The sequence below is a fragment of the Lacerta agilis genome, chromosome 6 (genome assembly GCF_009819535.1).
Source record: "Lacerta agilis isolate rLacAgi1 chromosome 6, rLacAgi1.pri, whole genome shotgun sequence".
Classification (NCBI taxonomy): Eukaryota; Metazoa; Chordata; class Lepidosauria; order Squamata; family Lacertidae; genus Lacerta; species Lacerta agilis.
In genome coordinates this window covers 37535048-37553647 of record NC_046317.1, presented here as the reverse complement: position 1 = coordinate 37553647, position 18600 = coordinate 37535048, and the positions used below count along the sequence as shown (strand labels likewise).

Here is an 18600-nt window from a genome sequence, read left to right as displayed (position 1 = left end):
GCCAGGTTTTAATTCTGTAAATACATCACAGTCTCTTGGGAGTTGGCCACCCCTGCTTTAGTGTATATTTCTTGTCTTCTTCTTCTTTGGTGATCACTCATAGCTGAGTAAGATTGTCTTCCATAAACACGGTTTTAACAATGGGTCCGTAAGTGACTGTGGAGGCCAATTCTGAATCCACACATCCTTCCACACTGAGGACATTGGTTCCCAGGCGGGAGTTGATCACGGTGTGGATTTGCCAAGCATGCATTCCTCTTAGCACATTTCTCCCTTGCATCCTGAGTTTGAGTGTCTTCAAAGCCCATGACACCTTTGGTAAAGGCTGTTCTCCAACTGGAGTGCTTTCCCAGTTGTCAGTGTTTATATTACATTTTTTTATATTTGCCTTTAAACCACTTTTGTTGACCACGAGCATTACGCTTTCCATTTTTAAGTTCGGAATAGAGTAGTTGCTTTGGAAGATGATCATCAGGCATCCACACAACATGACCAGTGCAACGAAGTTGATGTTGAAGAATCATTGCTTCAACACTGGTGCTCTTTGCTTCTTCCAGTACACTGATATAGCTATTTTGTTATATATTTTGGAAGGAAGGAAGGAAGGAAGGAAGGAAGGAAGGAAGGAAGGAAGGAAGGAAGGTAAAGGACCTCTGAACAGTTAAGTCCAGTCAAAGGCGACTATGCGGTTGTGGTGCTCATCTTGCTTTCAGGCTGAGGGAGCCGGGTCATGTGTCCAGCATGACTGAACCGCTTCTGGCGCAACAAACACTGTGTGACGGAAACCAGAGCACATGAAAACATTGTTTACCTTCCTGCCACAGCGTTACCTATTTATCTACTTGCAGTGGCATGCTGGGACAGAGCAATGCGAGCCCACCCCGTCACGGGGATGCGAACCGCTGACCTTCTGATTGCCAAGTTCAAGAGGCTCAGTGGTTGAGATGACAGTGCCACCCGCATCCCTAGATATATTATGTAACCCATTCTGGGATCACATTGTGGTTAGGGGTGGGGAACAAATGAATTGATGAAAACAAAATAAATAGTACTATGTGACTCACAGAGAATTTTGATAGCCAAAATGATGCGCAAAGTGGGTGTGAAATGCACAGAGGAGAGATCAATAAGTTGTACCATTAATGATTTTTTTTATATTCCCTTACTGCTTCTTTAGGACTTTGTTTCCCTTTCATGCCTTCTGTGTTGGAATGAGCTTTTATTTAGGTGCAACATTTGAGTTAGAAACTATGAACAAGGCTCACTGATGTTATTAGCGGAGATCAGGAACCCATGCTGGCTGGGGCTGAAGGGAGCTGGGGAGCCACAGGTTTCCCCATCCCTGCTTTTAGTGTAGAAATGTTCTACTCAACTTCTTAGCAAATACAGATATTTCATAGTAACACTTTTCACTCAACTAAAACAGAGTGAGGAAGAGACTTGATTTATGACTTGTTTGCTGAAATAGCCAGCAGATTCTAAACAATTGTTAGTGTTGTTGTGCCTATTCATGGTGCTGTCAGGCCCATGAACTACTTGCTCATGTATTCACTCTTATTGGTTGAGCACTCAAGCTCATTGTTCAACATCTTGGGAGGGCATTCCCAAGCAACCAGCATCAGCAAGTGTGCATGTGTAAGGAAAGGAGACATTTTCTCTTTCCCGTGCCATAGTTTTCTGTCTCTTTCTCTGTGTGAATGCATATGTGCATGTGTGTGTGATGTAAAAACAAAACAAAACCCTGTATGCATTTGTTGCAGTCATGGAAGAGAATGATTTCTATACTTACAGTTGGACTGATTTTCTACTCCCTTCATAGACTATTATTTGTTTCCATCTGTGTGTGGTGGAGTGAAGTGGATAAACTCACTGTAGCTAATGACTACTGTGGGTTCCACAGACAAGGCTGAGACATTTAGCATTTCCTGGTAATAAGCTCACAGTTCAAAAATGTGTAATTTCAAAAGCCTTAAGCCCAGATACAATTGCTCTGAGAGCACTGCCAAACAACACTGCCTGTTTGGCATCCATTTAGTGCCTGCATGGCCTCTGATTGGGATAGAAGCTCAATCCATCTAGTCCTCCAACAATGAATAGAGTCCTAATTTTGGGGTTCTGGCCTTTTTGCTCAACCATATTAGTCAGTATTCCATTGGCTGCTTTTGGGTTATTGTTTCTTGCTGCCTTGTTTTGTTTTGTTCTTTCATCCCAAAAGAGGCATTACTCCTCCTGCTTTTAAGGTATCATTTTTTGTAAACTGTGAGCCTAACAGCTTGGATAAACTGTATGAATACCTTGTGGTGAGGTGTGTTGTGCAAAATGGTTCCAGTCATTTGCATGTAACACAAAAGAGCTTTGTGGCAGAGATGCTTCTGAGAAGGCCAAAGTGAGGGGTCCTGTTGAGGCCCAGATGGAGTGGACCCACTTAATCTATTTTTTTCTTATCCTTGTATTGAGGTCAGTTGCTATTGGCGAAGGGAACACCTCTAGAACCAAATCATGTGTGATAGGAGAAGGCCACCTACATGCGGTTGTCCTCACAGTGTCCTTCTCACTATTTTTCCTGCCCTTAGAAATTAGTGGAACCATTAGTTCTGATGGAGGTGGGAACCAGCCTTCTCAAGGCACAGCCTAGGAAATGTGTTGATAATTCTAATCTTCTGAAACACACACATACTAATTAAATGGCTGTGGGGAGGGTACTTAACCCTTCCCATTCCCATCAATTATTCCCATCAAATCCTCCTTTCCAGGTAACACCGCACCATAAATGTAGGGTAGTATCAGGAGAGCAGAAGACAACCCTACCAAAATTTCTCCCTGACAAGTACCTTCTATGATCCACCCACATACTCCTGTTATCTCCCAAACATCTACTTACACCCTATGTCAATATCTATGCTTTAGATTGCAGTGAACTGCCTTCAAGCTCTGTTCAAAGCAAACAGCCCATACAATTCCAAGTCCAATACACAATCCTGGATTTAGAAACCATTGCCTTCAAACCATTAGGCTTTCAGCTCTTGCTAGTTTCACAAATTGAGCAAGAGTGTAGCACTCAGAGCAAGTAGGTGTTACAAGTTGTTGCAACAGAATTATTGATCTAGTCCTTGTGCAGAGTAGAAATTAATGCTTTCCACCATGAGAATAAGTTTCAAAACTTTACTGCAAAGTGTCTTAAACTAGTTACAAAATAAACACTGGAAAAAATACAAAGCATTGCTCTTTAACAAACTAGCAATGTGGTCTTATCTGCTTTTTAGTTCAGTAACTTTCCTCTCTCTGGTCCCAGAGAGAGATCCAGAGCAACTTGATTGTTCATCATCATGGAACTTAGCTTCTACTGCTACTGCCACTGTTTGGCTGACTAAAAACCAGTGAGTTATCAGTTAGCCTAAAGAGTGAAATGGAAACATCCATTTTTGTCTGCCATCTCTCTCTGTCTAATGCAAACTTCTCTACTTTGCAAATGCAAACCTTTACATATGTTTTTAAACTTCACTGCATACAAACATTACTTTTTATGTATATTAAACTCATTTTTGTAACAGTAGGTACTTGACAGACATACCTCTCCTACAAAAGGCAGGAATGCAAAAATAAATGGCTTTCCCCATTGTGACTCAGTTGAGAAATGTTTTTGTAGCTTGTGCTACTACTCAAAACATCTCCAATTAATGCTGTCAGTAATGGTTTCACACAAGAGATTTATTTAGAAAAGCATTTGAACTCAATTAAGTTTTGCTGCACATGGATCTATGAATGAATTAAAAAAAAACACATGTTGTTACTGTGGGAAATGCATTAAATATGCCTACTCCACATAAAAAACCAGTTCTTGACAGTGATTTCCACCAATTTAACACTAGCAAAAATTATTATTTTGCTACATGTCAGGAAGCATCAGTCTTGAAACAGAAATGCTACAACTAAAAATTATTATTAAATGAAACGGACTGCATGAAATCTAGATTATATTTTCCCAGAAGGGTCCAACTGTTATATGGATATAATCTCTAGAACACCCTTCCCCAGCCTGTCACTCTTCAGATATTGTGGACTACCATATTTGACTATGAGTTATGCTGTCTAGAACTGATGGGAATTGTAGTTCAAAACACCTGGAGGGCCCCAGATTGGGAAAGGCTGCACTGGTGTTTAATCATCTTGAGCCCTTCTCTCTGAGGAAGGATCAAAGAGTGATGACAAGGAAGAGGGCCTTCTGAGTTGTGGCTCCCAAACTGTGAAATCTTCTCCCTACCAAGGTAAACCTGACACCTTCAGTAACATTTTTTTCAGTGCTGCATAAAGACTACCCCCCCCGGCTTCTGATGTACTGAGTGGATGTTGTTTCATTGTTAGTGTGTTGCCAAAACTTCCAATGGCTGTTGGATAAGAGGGGTGGAGGTGGGAGTGGGCATGTTTTCAATGAAGTGTTGGTGGTTCATATGGATTTATTAATGTTTCACATAATTTAGTAATGACATCTATTTGTGTTTATGTTTTTTAATGTGTTGCAAGTCACTTGGAGACCTTTGGGTAGCAAGTGGCTAACAAGTCTAACAAATCATCACCATTGATCTTTGTAACTAGCACAATAGATGGTTCTCTCTTTTGTTAGGAAACCACTCATCACTCCTAAAATTGCTCAGGCCAGATAGGTAGGCAAACCCAACCCAAATCTTCCTCCTCTTTTCTAAATGTATTAGCATGCATCTGCTGAATGGAAGGAAGTGAAAACAAATGAGTGCGCAAATTAACATGCCTGCGTGCAAGATGTGCCATAATGTGGTTCACTGGAGCTTGAGTCCACAAGCAGGCATGTCCCAAGAGGTCAAAAACAAGTATTCTTCATACCTGTACTGCATGACAAATGTTAAGATGAAAAGTAGACCACCAACCAGAAAAGAGAAGAGATGACTAACCTATGGTATATTATCAGAACACATCTTTCCCCAGTATAGTCAAAGTCTCAAAAGAACTTGGGAAATCATTTTAAATTTCAAGAGGCTGAAGTAAATCTTAAATATTTGATTCACATTCCATAAATATTTAGACAAATGGGCCTTCTCTATGTATTACAAGCACACCAGAGGTTACACATTTTTAGAAAGTATAGCTAATAAAACCTTACAATTCCCTGTCCCAAGGCTACTAACAGCCAGCTCCTTATCCACTCTCTCAGCAGACTCATCGCTGTGAATAGACAGGCAGCCAACTCATGAGTAGATTCATTAATAATTTGTCACCCCCTTGTGGTAGGATGCCTAATTTGTGGGGAAATGACCAAGAGTGTATGAGAGAGAAATTAATTAAGTCCCTGGGAACACTCCTTCAAATCCCTCTCTCCGCTTCTGCTAATAATTTTAGGAAAGGGTGGAGTAGGAACAGACATACACCAAGTTTTAGGATTACAGGCCATTTGCTATTAGGAACATAAGAAGCTGCCTTCTACTGGACAGGCCAGTAAGGTCCATCTAGCTCAATACTGTCTACAGTGACTGGCAGGAGATCTCCAGACAAGAGACACTCCCAAGTCCTACTTAGGAGCTTATGCATGCAAAGCAGATGCTCTATCCCTGAGCTACAGCCCTTCTACATTTTAATTAGTGGTGTCAAATATCTCCAGGATGCCAGTTAAAGTTCTAGAGAAGCCTATCAAGGTGTTTGCAACACAGGATTCACTAATAATACAGCTAATGGCTAGGATGAAGGTAGCAACAAATTGAAGCCTCGTTATTGAGTTTTCGTAACCAGCTCAAGAAACACATGCCTTTGGGTGATAGTGGTGATTTGGTTGAGCCTTCTATATTGATATCTGCTGGACTGATATGAAGAAGTTTTAAACTAATTTTATTTATGTTTTATGGTTTTATGGGAGGTATTTTTAATGGGGTGGTGGGTTATTGTCTTGTGAAGAACCCTGTGTTTCTAATCAGATGAAGGCAGGGATCCAAAAACGAATCAAATACCGGTAAATAAAATCTCTCTGAAGAGACACTGGTTTTGCTCAAAAAATTTTTTATTCCCATCCCAGACAAAATCTCTTTTGAATGTTTTTATTGGTTTGAGCATACACTGTGCCAATTCTACAGGCACAGCTCTGGTTGGTTCTGCCAAGCACTGCAGAGCCTGGGAGTAAATTACACTGCGGGATTCAAAATAAACCCAAAATATGCCTTTGAATATTCCCTGTGTGCAGTTAGAGATGAGTAGCAGCAGAAAGTTAAACTTCAGAAGGGAGAAAATAGGGCAACAGAGTATAGCACACGAAATTGGGCCCATGTTACTTTAAAAGCTTTATATACACACATTAATAATTCACATAGTACCTCACATGTGCCACTTATTTACTGCCATAAATTTCATTAGGACATTGTAGTGGCTCTATAGGGCAAAGCAGTGAGCATTGCACTGTCTGAACAATGAAAACTCTGCCAGGTTGAAGCCCTCAATAAAGATTTAACCACATACACTCCTCCGAGAGTGGACTTTGCTCACATTTTTTAAATGCTCTTTTGCTCTTACACATCCCTGACCCTTTTTTTTTAATCTTGGATCACTTTAGGCCAAGTCTTTGTTACAGTCCCTGAATGTTATTACACAGCCGAGTGAAAACAGAAAAATAAGAAATACATTGCACTCCACTTTTCCTTCATGGCATCACAGTGTTATATCGCATTTACAGTGCATATAAAACACCTTTTCTTTCCCAATCTAGCTGAGTCCACGGAGAAGTGGAAAAATTGCAGGTGTAAGTAGTCACATTTTTCCTGGTTGAGCTGGTCATGGGTTCAGAAGAGTGCAAGTGTGGTTCACAACCTGCCAATATGGCAGAAGGAAAAAGTCCAGTGAAAGGAGGGAAGGGAAAAGCAAGAATTCTGGGAGGAAACTCCACTCAATCTTACGAACCAGCAGTTTAAAAACATCAATATGGCAAACAAGGAAGGAAAGGGGCTCTTGTTTCCGGAGTCACCTAGTCATTTCCCCAAACACTTTCTCTTAAGTACTCAAGGCCAAACAAGACATGGTGCTAGTTACACCAACATAAATTGTGTGTAATCGGACAAGTTCGATTTAATGAACAAATAAATCAATGCAAGAAGTATTCAATATTGTTCAACAAATCACTGGGTATCAAATTACTTTAAAAAAAACAAAACCCTGAAGGTATCTTTTATCCGGTATTTAACAAGAGAAATGGTGAAAAGCCAATTTACAACTACTGTGGAGCCTTTTAATTAAAAACAGACTTTGTATTGGGCAGCACTGGAAATCACCAGAACCCCCCATTATAACAAAATGGTTAAGAGAGTTGTCCTACTAACTAAACTTTTAGGGTTAGCCAGAATACACAACTGACACAAGATGATAGATTTATCAAAATATATTTATTTGCCAATTATTAGAATAATCCAAGAACTCTGGCCAGGTGGGAGATCAGTTTTAAAGTCTTCAGTTTTATTATTATAGTATTGAAGCAAATTCCAGTCGAAATAAATTCCAGGATCAATAATCAAAGTGCATTTATTTCTTTTCAGTTATGCGGACAGAAGAAGCTAGTCTGCAGGATGTGTTTATCTGCATGTTCTCCCACATTTTCTGGCTCTCTGTTTCTTGTGTATTCAGAATTGTGGACTTTACAGTGACAATTCCCCCACCCCCATCCCCCCAAAAATATTATGTTAAATTAAGTGGTCTGTAGGCCACAGAGAGGCAACAGCTTTCTGTTACTATATTTGAAAGGAAACTTTCTGTGTGCAATTCTTCAGGCTGTGCATGAGTAGCGTTGCACTAATTACTGGGCAGAATCTGGAGCATCCTGCATACACAGAGTTCCATGTGCAAACTGTAGCTCCTGAGTTGCACTCCAAGGTCCTAATGTACTATGTGCACATAATATGTTGAAAACATGTTTCACAAAAACTTAACTAATGTATATGCCTCATACAAAATTTATGATACTCTTTACCTGTAATAATATGTTGTCAACCACTGCCTCACATTGAAAGGAACACTTTATTAAGTTGAAGCTCCGCAGAATTATTATTATTATTATTATTATTATTATTAGGGAATTCTCTCTAATTTCCAGTTACCCAAACAAAACAGAAGAATTGCTATGAAAGCTTGTTTTCCTACAAAGCTGGCAATCCTGCATCTTAAATACGAAGCCACATGGCTGGGCTGGCCATGAGTCCTACATGTAGAAGTGAATATACAAGGTGGTAGCCAATGCTGTGCTAAGGTAAAGTCATTTAATGCTTGTTCTGCTGGCAAAATGTTTTGCACTAGCAGAATGTTGTTGCACAAGAGAATACACAAATAAGTTGCAAATAACTTTGTTGCAGAGCAGATTGTGCAATCACAGCCCTTTTAACAGTACATGCAGAGACTGTTTACATGATTAAAGCATGAAGGAGGTTTTAGAGACACACACATTCTTGTGAAATGCATACTAAAAATATTTGTCCTTTGCCTTTTACTATTATTTTTCCACAGTTTGAATGTTTAAATTCCAAGAAGGCCTCTAAACATATTAAAGGTGAAGCTGAAGGTAGAGTTTGAAAGTAGAGTACAGCAGAATGAGGAGCAATAGATGGAAATGTTATATATGAATTAAAAGCAACATGTCAACAAGCATTCCTTAAGTGCACATAAGTAAACAAGAGAGTCTTTAATGTAATCTGAAACATATTGATTCATTCATTCAAGTAGTCTCATGAGTCTGAAATAACCACTCATATGAGTTTGCCATGATTTAAAACAATTGTTCCATGAATTTTAATTACAAACTATAACTATCATTCTATAACCATTCTGGCTTGGATCCTATGTGCTGCTGCTCTGCTCACTTTAAGGGAAGAGGAGATTTCCACCAACTTCACCCTCCATTTGCAGCTCCCTACATGTTATCTCATTCCATCCCCAAAGGTCTTCTACCACACACAGGCAGATTAGGGTATAAAAGCTCCATTCTGCTCCATGAACATGAACTCTGTTCTATTCAAAAAATGGGAGTTAGGATCATAGCTGTCAACCCTCCCTGCTGTTTCCCAATGCTATTATAAGGGAATTTCCTGCAAAAAAAGGAAAAGGTTGACAGCTATGTTTAGGATCCAAGTTTCTGTTTATATAATTTAATTTCAGCATTTTGAACCTCTCACAATTCATTCTCTTATGCTAACCTAAAGATGTGGACCAAAATGCTGCTGCTTGATTGTCAGGAACACCCCAACTGGCATATTGCCACTGCCAAACACCCATTGCCTTTTGAGAAGTCCACCTGACAATAAAAGTTGCTATGTTGTTTTAATACTTTTAAGGATTTTGTGATCAAAAGCATCTCTGTTTCTTAGTCCAGTATGCATCTCTCTACCATCATCACAGTCACACTTTTATTGTGGTAATTCCACCCACCAGCTCACTATCAAAACAGCACTCAGCAAGAGTGGGAGCAAGCAAGCATACATTATCAACAGAACAGCAGTAGCTCAGAACCTGGGGCAATGTGGTACCAGAAAGGACAGGCAAACCATAGAGGAGATTGAAACACAGCCATCTCCACTGCTACAGCCAAACACCTTGGACTCATTACAACTTCCAGCATTCTGAGTTAGGGGGACTCCAACCTAAGTCCACAACCCACCAAGAGAAAAGAAAGCATCTCAACAAGCCAGAAATAATCTCTGCTAGAGTCTGTACTGATGCTATAAAGACAAAAAGACAGAATCCCAGATCTAGAAGTCAAAACAATGAGGGGACAACAGCCACAGTCCAGCTATTACATCAGTTGGAGCCAATAGGCTGACCTGCGATTCTCCCTCCACTCCATTTCCTGCATTTCTCATAGATGAGGAGCTTAATGCTACCATCCCAGATACGAGTTTGCCAGCCTCCTGAACTGAATTCAAAGACTGAAATTTGGGAGATGGGTGAGTAAAATAGGTGGAGGAGCCAAATGAAAGAAGGTAACAATGAAGACCTAGTACAAACCACAGGAGGCTTGGCCATAAATTCTGAGAGCCCATTTTGGGGAAACCTTAGTCAGAACACCAACACATGTACATATGAAGTAGTACTTCTAAAATGACACATCTTTCCTTGTCTTCCCCATTATGCGGTAGGCATTTCTCCCATTTTATCCAGAGATTCAGTGTCTATAGATGGGAAAGCTTTTGTTGTCAGCTCCTCTGAGTGACCTTGCAGGCGCAGACATGACACACTGTTCTAAGGAAGATTATTATACATTTTATACTTTGAAGATCCAAGGTTAACACTGAAAACATAATATCTGACAAACACAGAAGATTTTAGTTAACTGTCATTAACCTAGTTCTTTCAGCAATAGTTGTGCTTTGTATAATAAAGGAGCATCTGTAAAAAAATAATAATTAAAGGACAAAGTATTTCCCCCTAATGCTTACATCAGCTGTGAATAGTGTGTCCTTTCACCATTTTGTAGAGGAGGGAGAGTGGAGCAAAAGTGTTTGTCATTCAGTGTAAAGTTATTAGTTACATGGCATCAATATATACCCCAATCTGTTTACCTATGTAGCAGTCCAACATGAATTCCATAGCAATAGCACTTAGCAGAATCAGATTGGCTACATGACACTGCAACTTCATCATGTTCATTATGTGATTCCTGATTGGCAGGGATCAGTCAGGTTATATTGATAATATGCTCTGTTTAAATTTGTTCAATAAAAATATTTTTTTAAAAAAGAAGAAGAAAGCCAAGGGAAAACATGAAATGCTGAACCGGCTAGCAGAGTGGAATTAATTGTTGTGAAGAGTAGTGGGAATGGTTACTTTTAAAGTGCTTTGAGGAAACATGCATTACATTTCTAAAGCATTCATTTCTTTTTAGACAACTTACACTGGACAACAGAACAAAACAGGAAAGCAACAATACGTGAACCTATCAGGAATATAGCTAATTTTCTAAAACCATGAAGAATCTAAGTATAAATAGAACACTTAAAAGTATGGGAAGTTCCTACCTTTCTTCTTTGAGTCTTTCTTTGTGCTGGTTTTAACAGCCACTTGAAGTTCTGTCTCAGTTGACATCCTATTATATCCTTAGTCCTCTTCACACAGATCCAGTATCTTGGCCAGGCTCATTTAGAACAACTCTCCAAGAGAACAACTCAGCTCCTCAGATACTAGAATGCAGACAGTTCATTTCATTCACCCTTTTGGAGTGCTGCAAGAAAAAGCAACGCAAGGGTGGGTCATCTTCTGTAGAATCAGGTTATCCAAGAAAGATTAAACCTATGACAAACCGTCCACGGAGGTATAGTTATTAACACTCAGCTGAAACTGCTTATCCACTTTTGTGTTAATTTCCAAGGGTAGCTGAAAAGTAGCTCCTGTATTCTGTTTCTGTGACCTTCAGCACTCAAGAACTCATTTGAAGTTTCAGCACCCCTTTGTCCCCATCACTCCTGCTTCTGTTCTGTGCCAGCAGCTATGGTTCAGTTCACATTTTGGTTTGAAAGGTGTGAATTAGGTAGGTTTTCATTCTCCCTATCCCTACCTTGGAGTATCAAGGTTTGCCTTCGCTAGTATCTGTTTTCTTGCCTCTCTGACAGTCTCCATCATTCCTGCACTCTCGACCCAAACTTCTCTGGGTAAACTGACTATAGTTTCCTTGACCTCATTTTTATTTCTGTTTCTGATGGTGTCTTCAGTAAGACCCAGTATTGCTAACCAGTTGTGTGTTCCAAAGTCCTATTCCTATTAGGATTCAAAACAACTTTCAACTGAATCCTGACAAGACTCCCCACAGTTCTGCTCCTGACAATGATTTAGGAAGCCCAGTTCTTTACAATTTAGGAGATTAAAGCTTCTCAACACTAGAGAATGATTTGACAATTTAAATCACTTATTGAAGCTAAGTCTATAAAACCACTTGCCCTTTTCAAATCCAGGCTCTTTCAACATTTTGAAATGCTTCAATAACACTACATGGCTATGCACAATTTGAATTGATTTAATATTCCTTTAGTGTGTCAGGGTTTATGTATGGTTCTTCTTAATGAGCTCTTCAGATCTGTATGTGAATTATGCAACTTTCAAGGACAGATCTTCAAAGTGTGCTCAATTGATTTAAAAGTATAAAGTTTCTGCCTCCTCTCCCAGAAACCCAAATAAATAAATCAAACTTCCAAAATAACACATAAACAACCCAAAATCAAACCGACCAATTTCTAAAATAGTTGATGCTTCAGATGAGCTGTAAATTACCTTTCTGAATGGAAAATGGAAATTTAATCTATGAAATGAAGGAAGGCTTTAACTGATATAAAAACCTTGACAAGAACAGCATTTCTAATTAGTCAAAACTATATAGAAGCCATAAAAGAAGGTTTGGTCTGGATAAGATGAAGGCTTAAAACTTTGTCTATATGTATGGGGGAAAGGGTTGGGATGGAGAAGAACATTCCAATCTATGTGGATAAAGGAGGCTGAACTACCGTAGCTCTCAGAAAATATTTGGAAGCAAATTTCTGCCCAAACATGTAAGTGCAATATTTAAGGATCATTCTTGAACTAAAGTTCTTACTCCATCATAGCTTTCACTCCCTGACATGAGCAGCAGAAAATGGAATTACTAGGCAAGAAATAACATGCTGAAAAGACGACTGTAGAAAAGCTGCAAAAACGGTATGTCAGCAAATAGCTCCCTTTCACGGAATCAGGCCATAATCATGTCATTAATCTAAATTAATATTTTGTGCAGGAAGAGAAACCAAGGAAAATCAAATGTGTAAACAGCACTTGATATTAGTCTTGATACTTGTTAAGGATGTCACTTGAAATGATAAAACTGACATATTGCCAAACTTTTTCATGACTTTGTACAGGGTCCTGAGTTGGGACAAATCAGAAAAACATGTCTGAAGGACAACCTTTCAGAATTTAGATGCAAGGTTACAATAACAAAGTTGGCCAAGAAGTTGTCCCAAATTTGAAGGGTATGCCCATGATTACATATAGGGTGCCTGTAACAGTAAGTCCTCAGAATCTGGGCAACAAGTATTGTTTAGAAGGGAAATGAAAGCTAAAGCAAACCGCATGTGCAGATTATGCTGTATAAATGTAAGGGTTGTTGTATTATTTATTTTTAACAGAACAAAGGAGAACTCAGCTTCAAAAAACAAGATGAGAAAACATGGAACTCCAATAATAACTTTGGGCAAGGGAAATTTTTGGACACATTCTTAGTTTACCAGAACATATTTCTCAAATGAAATTTAGAAGGGACACCCCCAGGAATTTATTATGAGGAAACCCCGTTCACATCAGAATGGTTTAAGTCCTTTCACTGCCAAGGATTGTAGGCAACATTAGGGAACTTGCCTCAAACACTCAGCCCTCACATCTGTAAAATGGGTACAATACTAACCCATACTAATACTAACTCAAGTATTAGCCATGTTGGTCTGCCATAGTGGGGAAAAAATCCTTCCAGTATTTTGTTGGTCTCTAAGGTGCTACTGGAAGGATTTTTTTTATTTTGTTAATACTAACTCATACAACTAATATTATGTGCAACTAATGAAAATTTAGAACACCTACTGGTACATAAAATAGTTATACTAGTATATTGCTATAAAATTATAAAATTCAGACTTGTTACTGAAAGTAGCATTTTTATTACTGGTTTTCTTAAGGGAAAGTGACATTGACAATCATAGTTTATCTTGAGCTTGGGTGGAGAAGGCCTTTTTCCTTTTGATTAAGTCCTGTCTATGCTTTATTAAGCTGTACAACAAGATTGACAAGGGGAAGGATGCTTTCAACAACCCTCCCACCCAGCCTGGATCCAGTGCTTTGTCTTTCAAGTTCTTTCAACAGAAGCGGAAGGAAGCTTTTCCCCTTTAATTATCATGGCATATTATTTCTTTTTAAGGAGCTGTCAGCTACACAGCATTCACTTAATGGGTCTCTCATTCAGATAATGACAATGGAACTGTTTCACAGGAGTGGCTGTTTAAACACAATATAAATAACCTCAATTTCTGGGGGCTGGGGTGCCGGGAGAAAGGTTGATTAAAACAAAAATATGCTGATAAGGATTACTTTGTAGAACACATATAGCCCTAGCCTAAAGCAAAAAGAAGTGTTATCAAAAAGCAGGGGAGGAAAATGACAACTACTGAAACACCACTGGAGTTCAACATACTTTTAAGGGTTTATATCTGTGATACTCTGATATTGTTTGCCATTTAGAAAATATGCTTAAGAGATGTTAGGGCAAAACATACTTCCACTGGGTTCTTTCAAATAATAAAATCTTGAAAACAAATATAGACACACTCCAATAACTTTTGCACTATCTCCATTGAAATAAATGCTGGCAATGTGAGATCATGTGTCCTCATTTGTATCTATCTGCCATGAAGTTCAGATATATACAGAACCAAAGCTCACAATAACTTTACTCAGAATATGAACTTGTTCATCTTATTGTGCTTGATTGCATTACAAACTGATCAGCAATCCCTCTGCACTCACACTTGTGCACATGCGCGCGCGTGCGCGCGCACACACACACACCTGCCCCCCAAAAAATTCCTCTTCAGCTCAAAATTTAAAACTTCCTTTGATGTCTGGAATGGTACAGTGGGAACACCCCAACCGCCAATGTAGTTTTTTATGCTTCCCTCATCCTTATCAGACACCATGGAATCTACATTTCCAAACTGTCCTTGCAACTGAAACACTGTGATGAGCAGAGATATCAGCATCTTAGGTACATGTAGCCCTGGACTATTTAATCATGGCTCCTGCAATTCCGTGCGCTGCTCTGGTTTGCCAGAAGCGGCTTAGTCATGCTGGCCACATGATCTGGAAGCTGTACGCCGGCTCCTTCGGCCAATAAAGCGAGATGAGTGCCACAACCCCAGAGTCGTCCGCGACTGGACCTAATGGTCAGGGTTCCTTTTACCTTTACCTGCAATATATTTAGCATCCAAAGCATTGTACACCAGCAGTGATCAGCAGGGTAGCATTGCACACCTGGTTTTCTGACCCTAAGCCAGGACAAACTAAACATACATCCATTTGAGGAATTTTAGACACGCTTCTTGGCAGCCCTGATATCAATGGATGAGAGAGCTTAACTGTAACTGTTTTTACAATTGCTTTTAAATTGTTTCATTGTGGACATGTTTGATAATGGTGGTGATGTTACTACAAACACCACCTTATTAGTAAAAAAACAAAGGAGAAGAGCATGTGGGGTGTGGTTCAGGGACCAGTATGGGTGCTGTGGATAATGTCACTATCACCAAAGCAATAAAATCTGAATTTTAAAACTGATAATTCAGGGGGCAAACCTATTTGAAGCGGGTTTGGGGTCCACAATCAAAATCAAGCAAAGGGTAGCTCATCTTTCACAAACCTCAATGAAACATGCATAGGAGAACTTCCTGTGAACTGGTTTACAAGTCTTATGGACATGCTCCCACACAAATTTATTTAAAAACCAATGTCACACCCTATTATCCTCTAAACAGTGCATATGAAAGCAAGGTCTTGACATCTGTAAAGCGGGGGTCAGAATAAGGTCATGCAACAATGCTTCCCCCCCCTTCCAACTGTAGGTCTTTGCATGGGTCATGATAGAAAAACGCTTACATATTTTCCACATTTCATCTGTTTTGATATTCAAATCAGAATGGCAAGCAGGCTGCTATTCAGAGCCACAGCTTTCATTGTCTCTGCCAATCTAGGTCATTGTTTAATTTCTTTTCCAAAGGGGGGAGGAAGGAGCTTGTTTTATCAATGAGATGCCATTTCTCTTCTGTTATTCTCACTGTAGTTTAAGAACCACAATCACATAATTAGTTTTAAAATGTTGTTTCTCCTCCATAACATTTCAGCTCTTGTGTTACACCATACTATTATTTATTACAAAAGTGTCCCCATGACTTAGATTTTCCTGCAGATTATATGCAATCTTCTTGTTTTAACAAACATGAGAAGATTCCCATTCTCTTTTTGAGTGCACAAAGGAGCAATGCAAACAATTTCTGAATTAATTGGCTTTTAATTCTAAGAGAAGTACAGAGCTTATACCCTGAATGCATCTTATGATGATATAATACCTAGGAATTAATGAAGTAAACATTTGAAAACCCAATTAAATACAGTTAAAGTACTAGCAGCAGTTGTATTACTATTTGCTCTGCACAACTGATTAAAGGCTTCAAGTTTATTTTTCCACCACACTTCTAGAAATATTTTTATTTTAAGAATCAGTTGGCATTTGCACTAAATAAGCATTTTACAGTTTTCATAGCTTGGGCTACAAGACACACTTTTGATTTTAATATTTTAATAGAACAAAAGCAGACTAGACAGGAGAAGATAGTTTTGTGGCCTGTGATATTTTGAGCATTAATGAGCTAATACACAGCTATCACTTGGGCTAAGAAGAGTTAGTAAACTAGAAATACATTTATACCTCCTCGCACAAAATGCACCAGTAGTGACCACCACCTAAACTCTCCTGGCTAGAAAATAACACAACACAAGGAAAATATTGTATGTCCTACATTACACATGTACAATAGGACTATTCTATCAACTGGTGCCCCAGATAGAACTGGTGCAAACATAGAAAATTAAGTTTATATGTTTTCTCTGGGAACAAGGAGAAAGCAGAAGCACACAAACAATTTGAAAAGAAGCCAGTCAAGGAACAAAGTTGTTTTTGGTGAGTCAATTAAATGCTAGAGTTGAAGTACTCAACATTCAATGGCAAGAATCAAAACAAGGTGCTGCTTTTGACCTGGTGCATCAACAGTTCTAATTACTGTACTGCAGGAAAAATTTTTTTTGGGGGGGGGGCCTTACTGCAGAAACAGTCTATTTCGGAGAGTTCCACGTACTGTACACTTAAAAGTGTGGTTTAAAGGGGAGGACTGGTTCACACAGCACTTCACCAGCACCACACAAACTTGAGTTCCTGGGGAATACCGGTAGTTTACTGTTGCTTTGCCTCTCCCCAGCCTTTTTTTTTTACTCCTGCACCATACTGAGGCTCTGAGCCAAGATTTGATTTGGATGTTGTCCAAACTCATGTCCATGATGAAAGTCTATCCTCACCCACCCCAAGATGCACCAGATAACAAAGTGAGAGCTTAATCCAGGTTGAGCCCAGATTGGAACAGCATGCTAAGCCAAACCCTGGTTTACGTAGATCAGCAACAGAGTGTCAGTGAAAAGGACATGGAAGGAGCAAAGCAGCCATAAGCTCCTCTCTGGGAGCCCACTGTTTGCACAGTCCCATTAATGCATAGTGCAAATTGGTGGATACAATCTGCTGTTCCCAACCAGGATCTTTGTATGGAACCGACCTCTCCCCTCCCCACTACCTCCTGGTAAGAGCAGAAATGTGGCCACTAGAGGTCAGGGGAGCAGTGGTGCCCATCATACCATCCACTACTGATGTAACTGCAATAATAACTGTAGACATAGATCCTAATAAAGAGATGGCTACATACAACGAAGTGTTGCAGCACATGACTGCTTACAGAAAGATAAAAACTGCATGTACTGGCCCTAGATAAGAAATAATTACTGTCATTCACAGCAGAAAACAAATTTACACGGACACGCTCTATCCACAGTATACAATGCAATGCACATAAATGCTTAGGTGCACACCTCCGTTTGATCTGTGCATCATGTGCCTCCTGGCACAGCATTTGACATCCACACAACAGAATGCAGCAGTATGTGATGATTTGAGCCCGGCTTCAATGTGTGGACCTCCCTTACTGGACTGGGACAACAGTCAAAATTATGATGGGACTCAGAAATAGGAAGAGGGAGGCTCTGAAAAGAAGAGCATGGGTACAAATTCTGGGTCAATCTATTTATCTGTTTATTTGGTTTATATACCACCCTTTATCAAGAGATCCCTGGGTGGTGTACAATATTAAGAACACATTTTACAGAGCATCAATAATAAAAACATATTAAAAGTTTAATAGAAAGCTTAATAACAGACACCGTGATAATAAAATAATCATAATAACAGTCCATTGTTGTCATTCCCCACCCCCCACTTTAACAGGCCGTAGATTATTTAAGAGCCATAGACCTTAATAAAGAAGAGTGGTTTTGCTTGGTGCCTAAAGGCATGACATGATGGTGCCTGGCAAGCCTCTTTGGGGAAAGCATTCCACTGTTGGGAAGTCACCAGAGAAAAAACCTGTTCTCTTGCTGCCACCCATAGAACCTCTTGAGGAGAGAGGACTTAAAGAAGGGCCTCAGATGACAAGCACAGGGTCCAGTTTGGTTTTTATGGGGAGAGGCGGTCCTTAAGGTATTGAGACAGCTTTATAGGTCAACACCAGCACTTTAACATAGGCCTGTAAACTACCGTATTTTTCGGCATATAAGATGACTGGGCGTATAAGACGACCCCCGACTTTTCCAGTTAAAATATAGAGTTTGAGATATACTCGACCGCAGATTCTTCACCCGGCGTATAAGACGACCCCCGACTTTTGAGAAGATTTTCCTGGATTAAAAAGTAGTCTTATACGCCAGAATATACAGTAATTGGCAGTCAGT

At 39.5% G+C, this 18600-nt stretch overlaps 1 protein-coding gene across 12 annotated transcripts in view; it reads right to left on the bottom strand.

Moving 5' to 3' along the window:
* DAB1 (DAB adaptor protein 1) overlaps positions 1–18600 on the bottom strand; it is a 561275-nt gene that overhangs the window by 121782 nt on the left and 420893 nt on the right. For all 12 annotated transcript variants that reach the window (XM_033152001.1, XM_033152013.1, XM_033152007.1 and 9 more), the window contains one exon: positions 11007–11209. In XM_033152001.1, the coding sequence (XP_033007892.1) occupies positions 11007–11073 (67 nt within the window). In that variant the 5' untranslated portion in view covers positions 11074–11209. The remainder of the gene's footprint in view (positions 1–11006; positions 11210–18600) is intronic.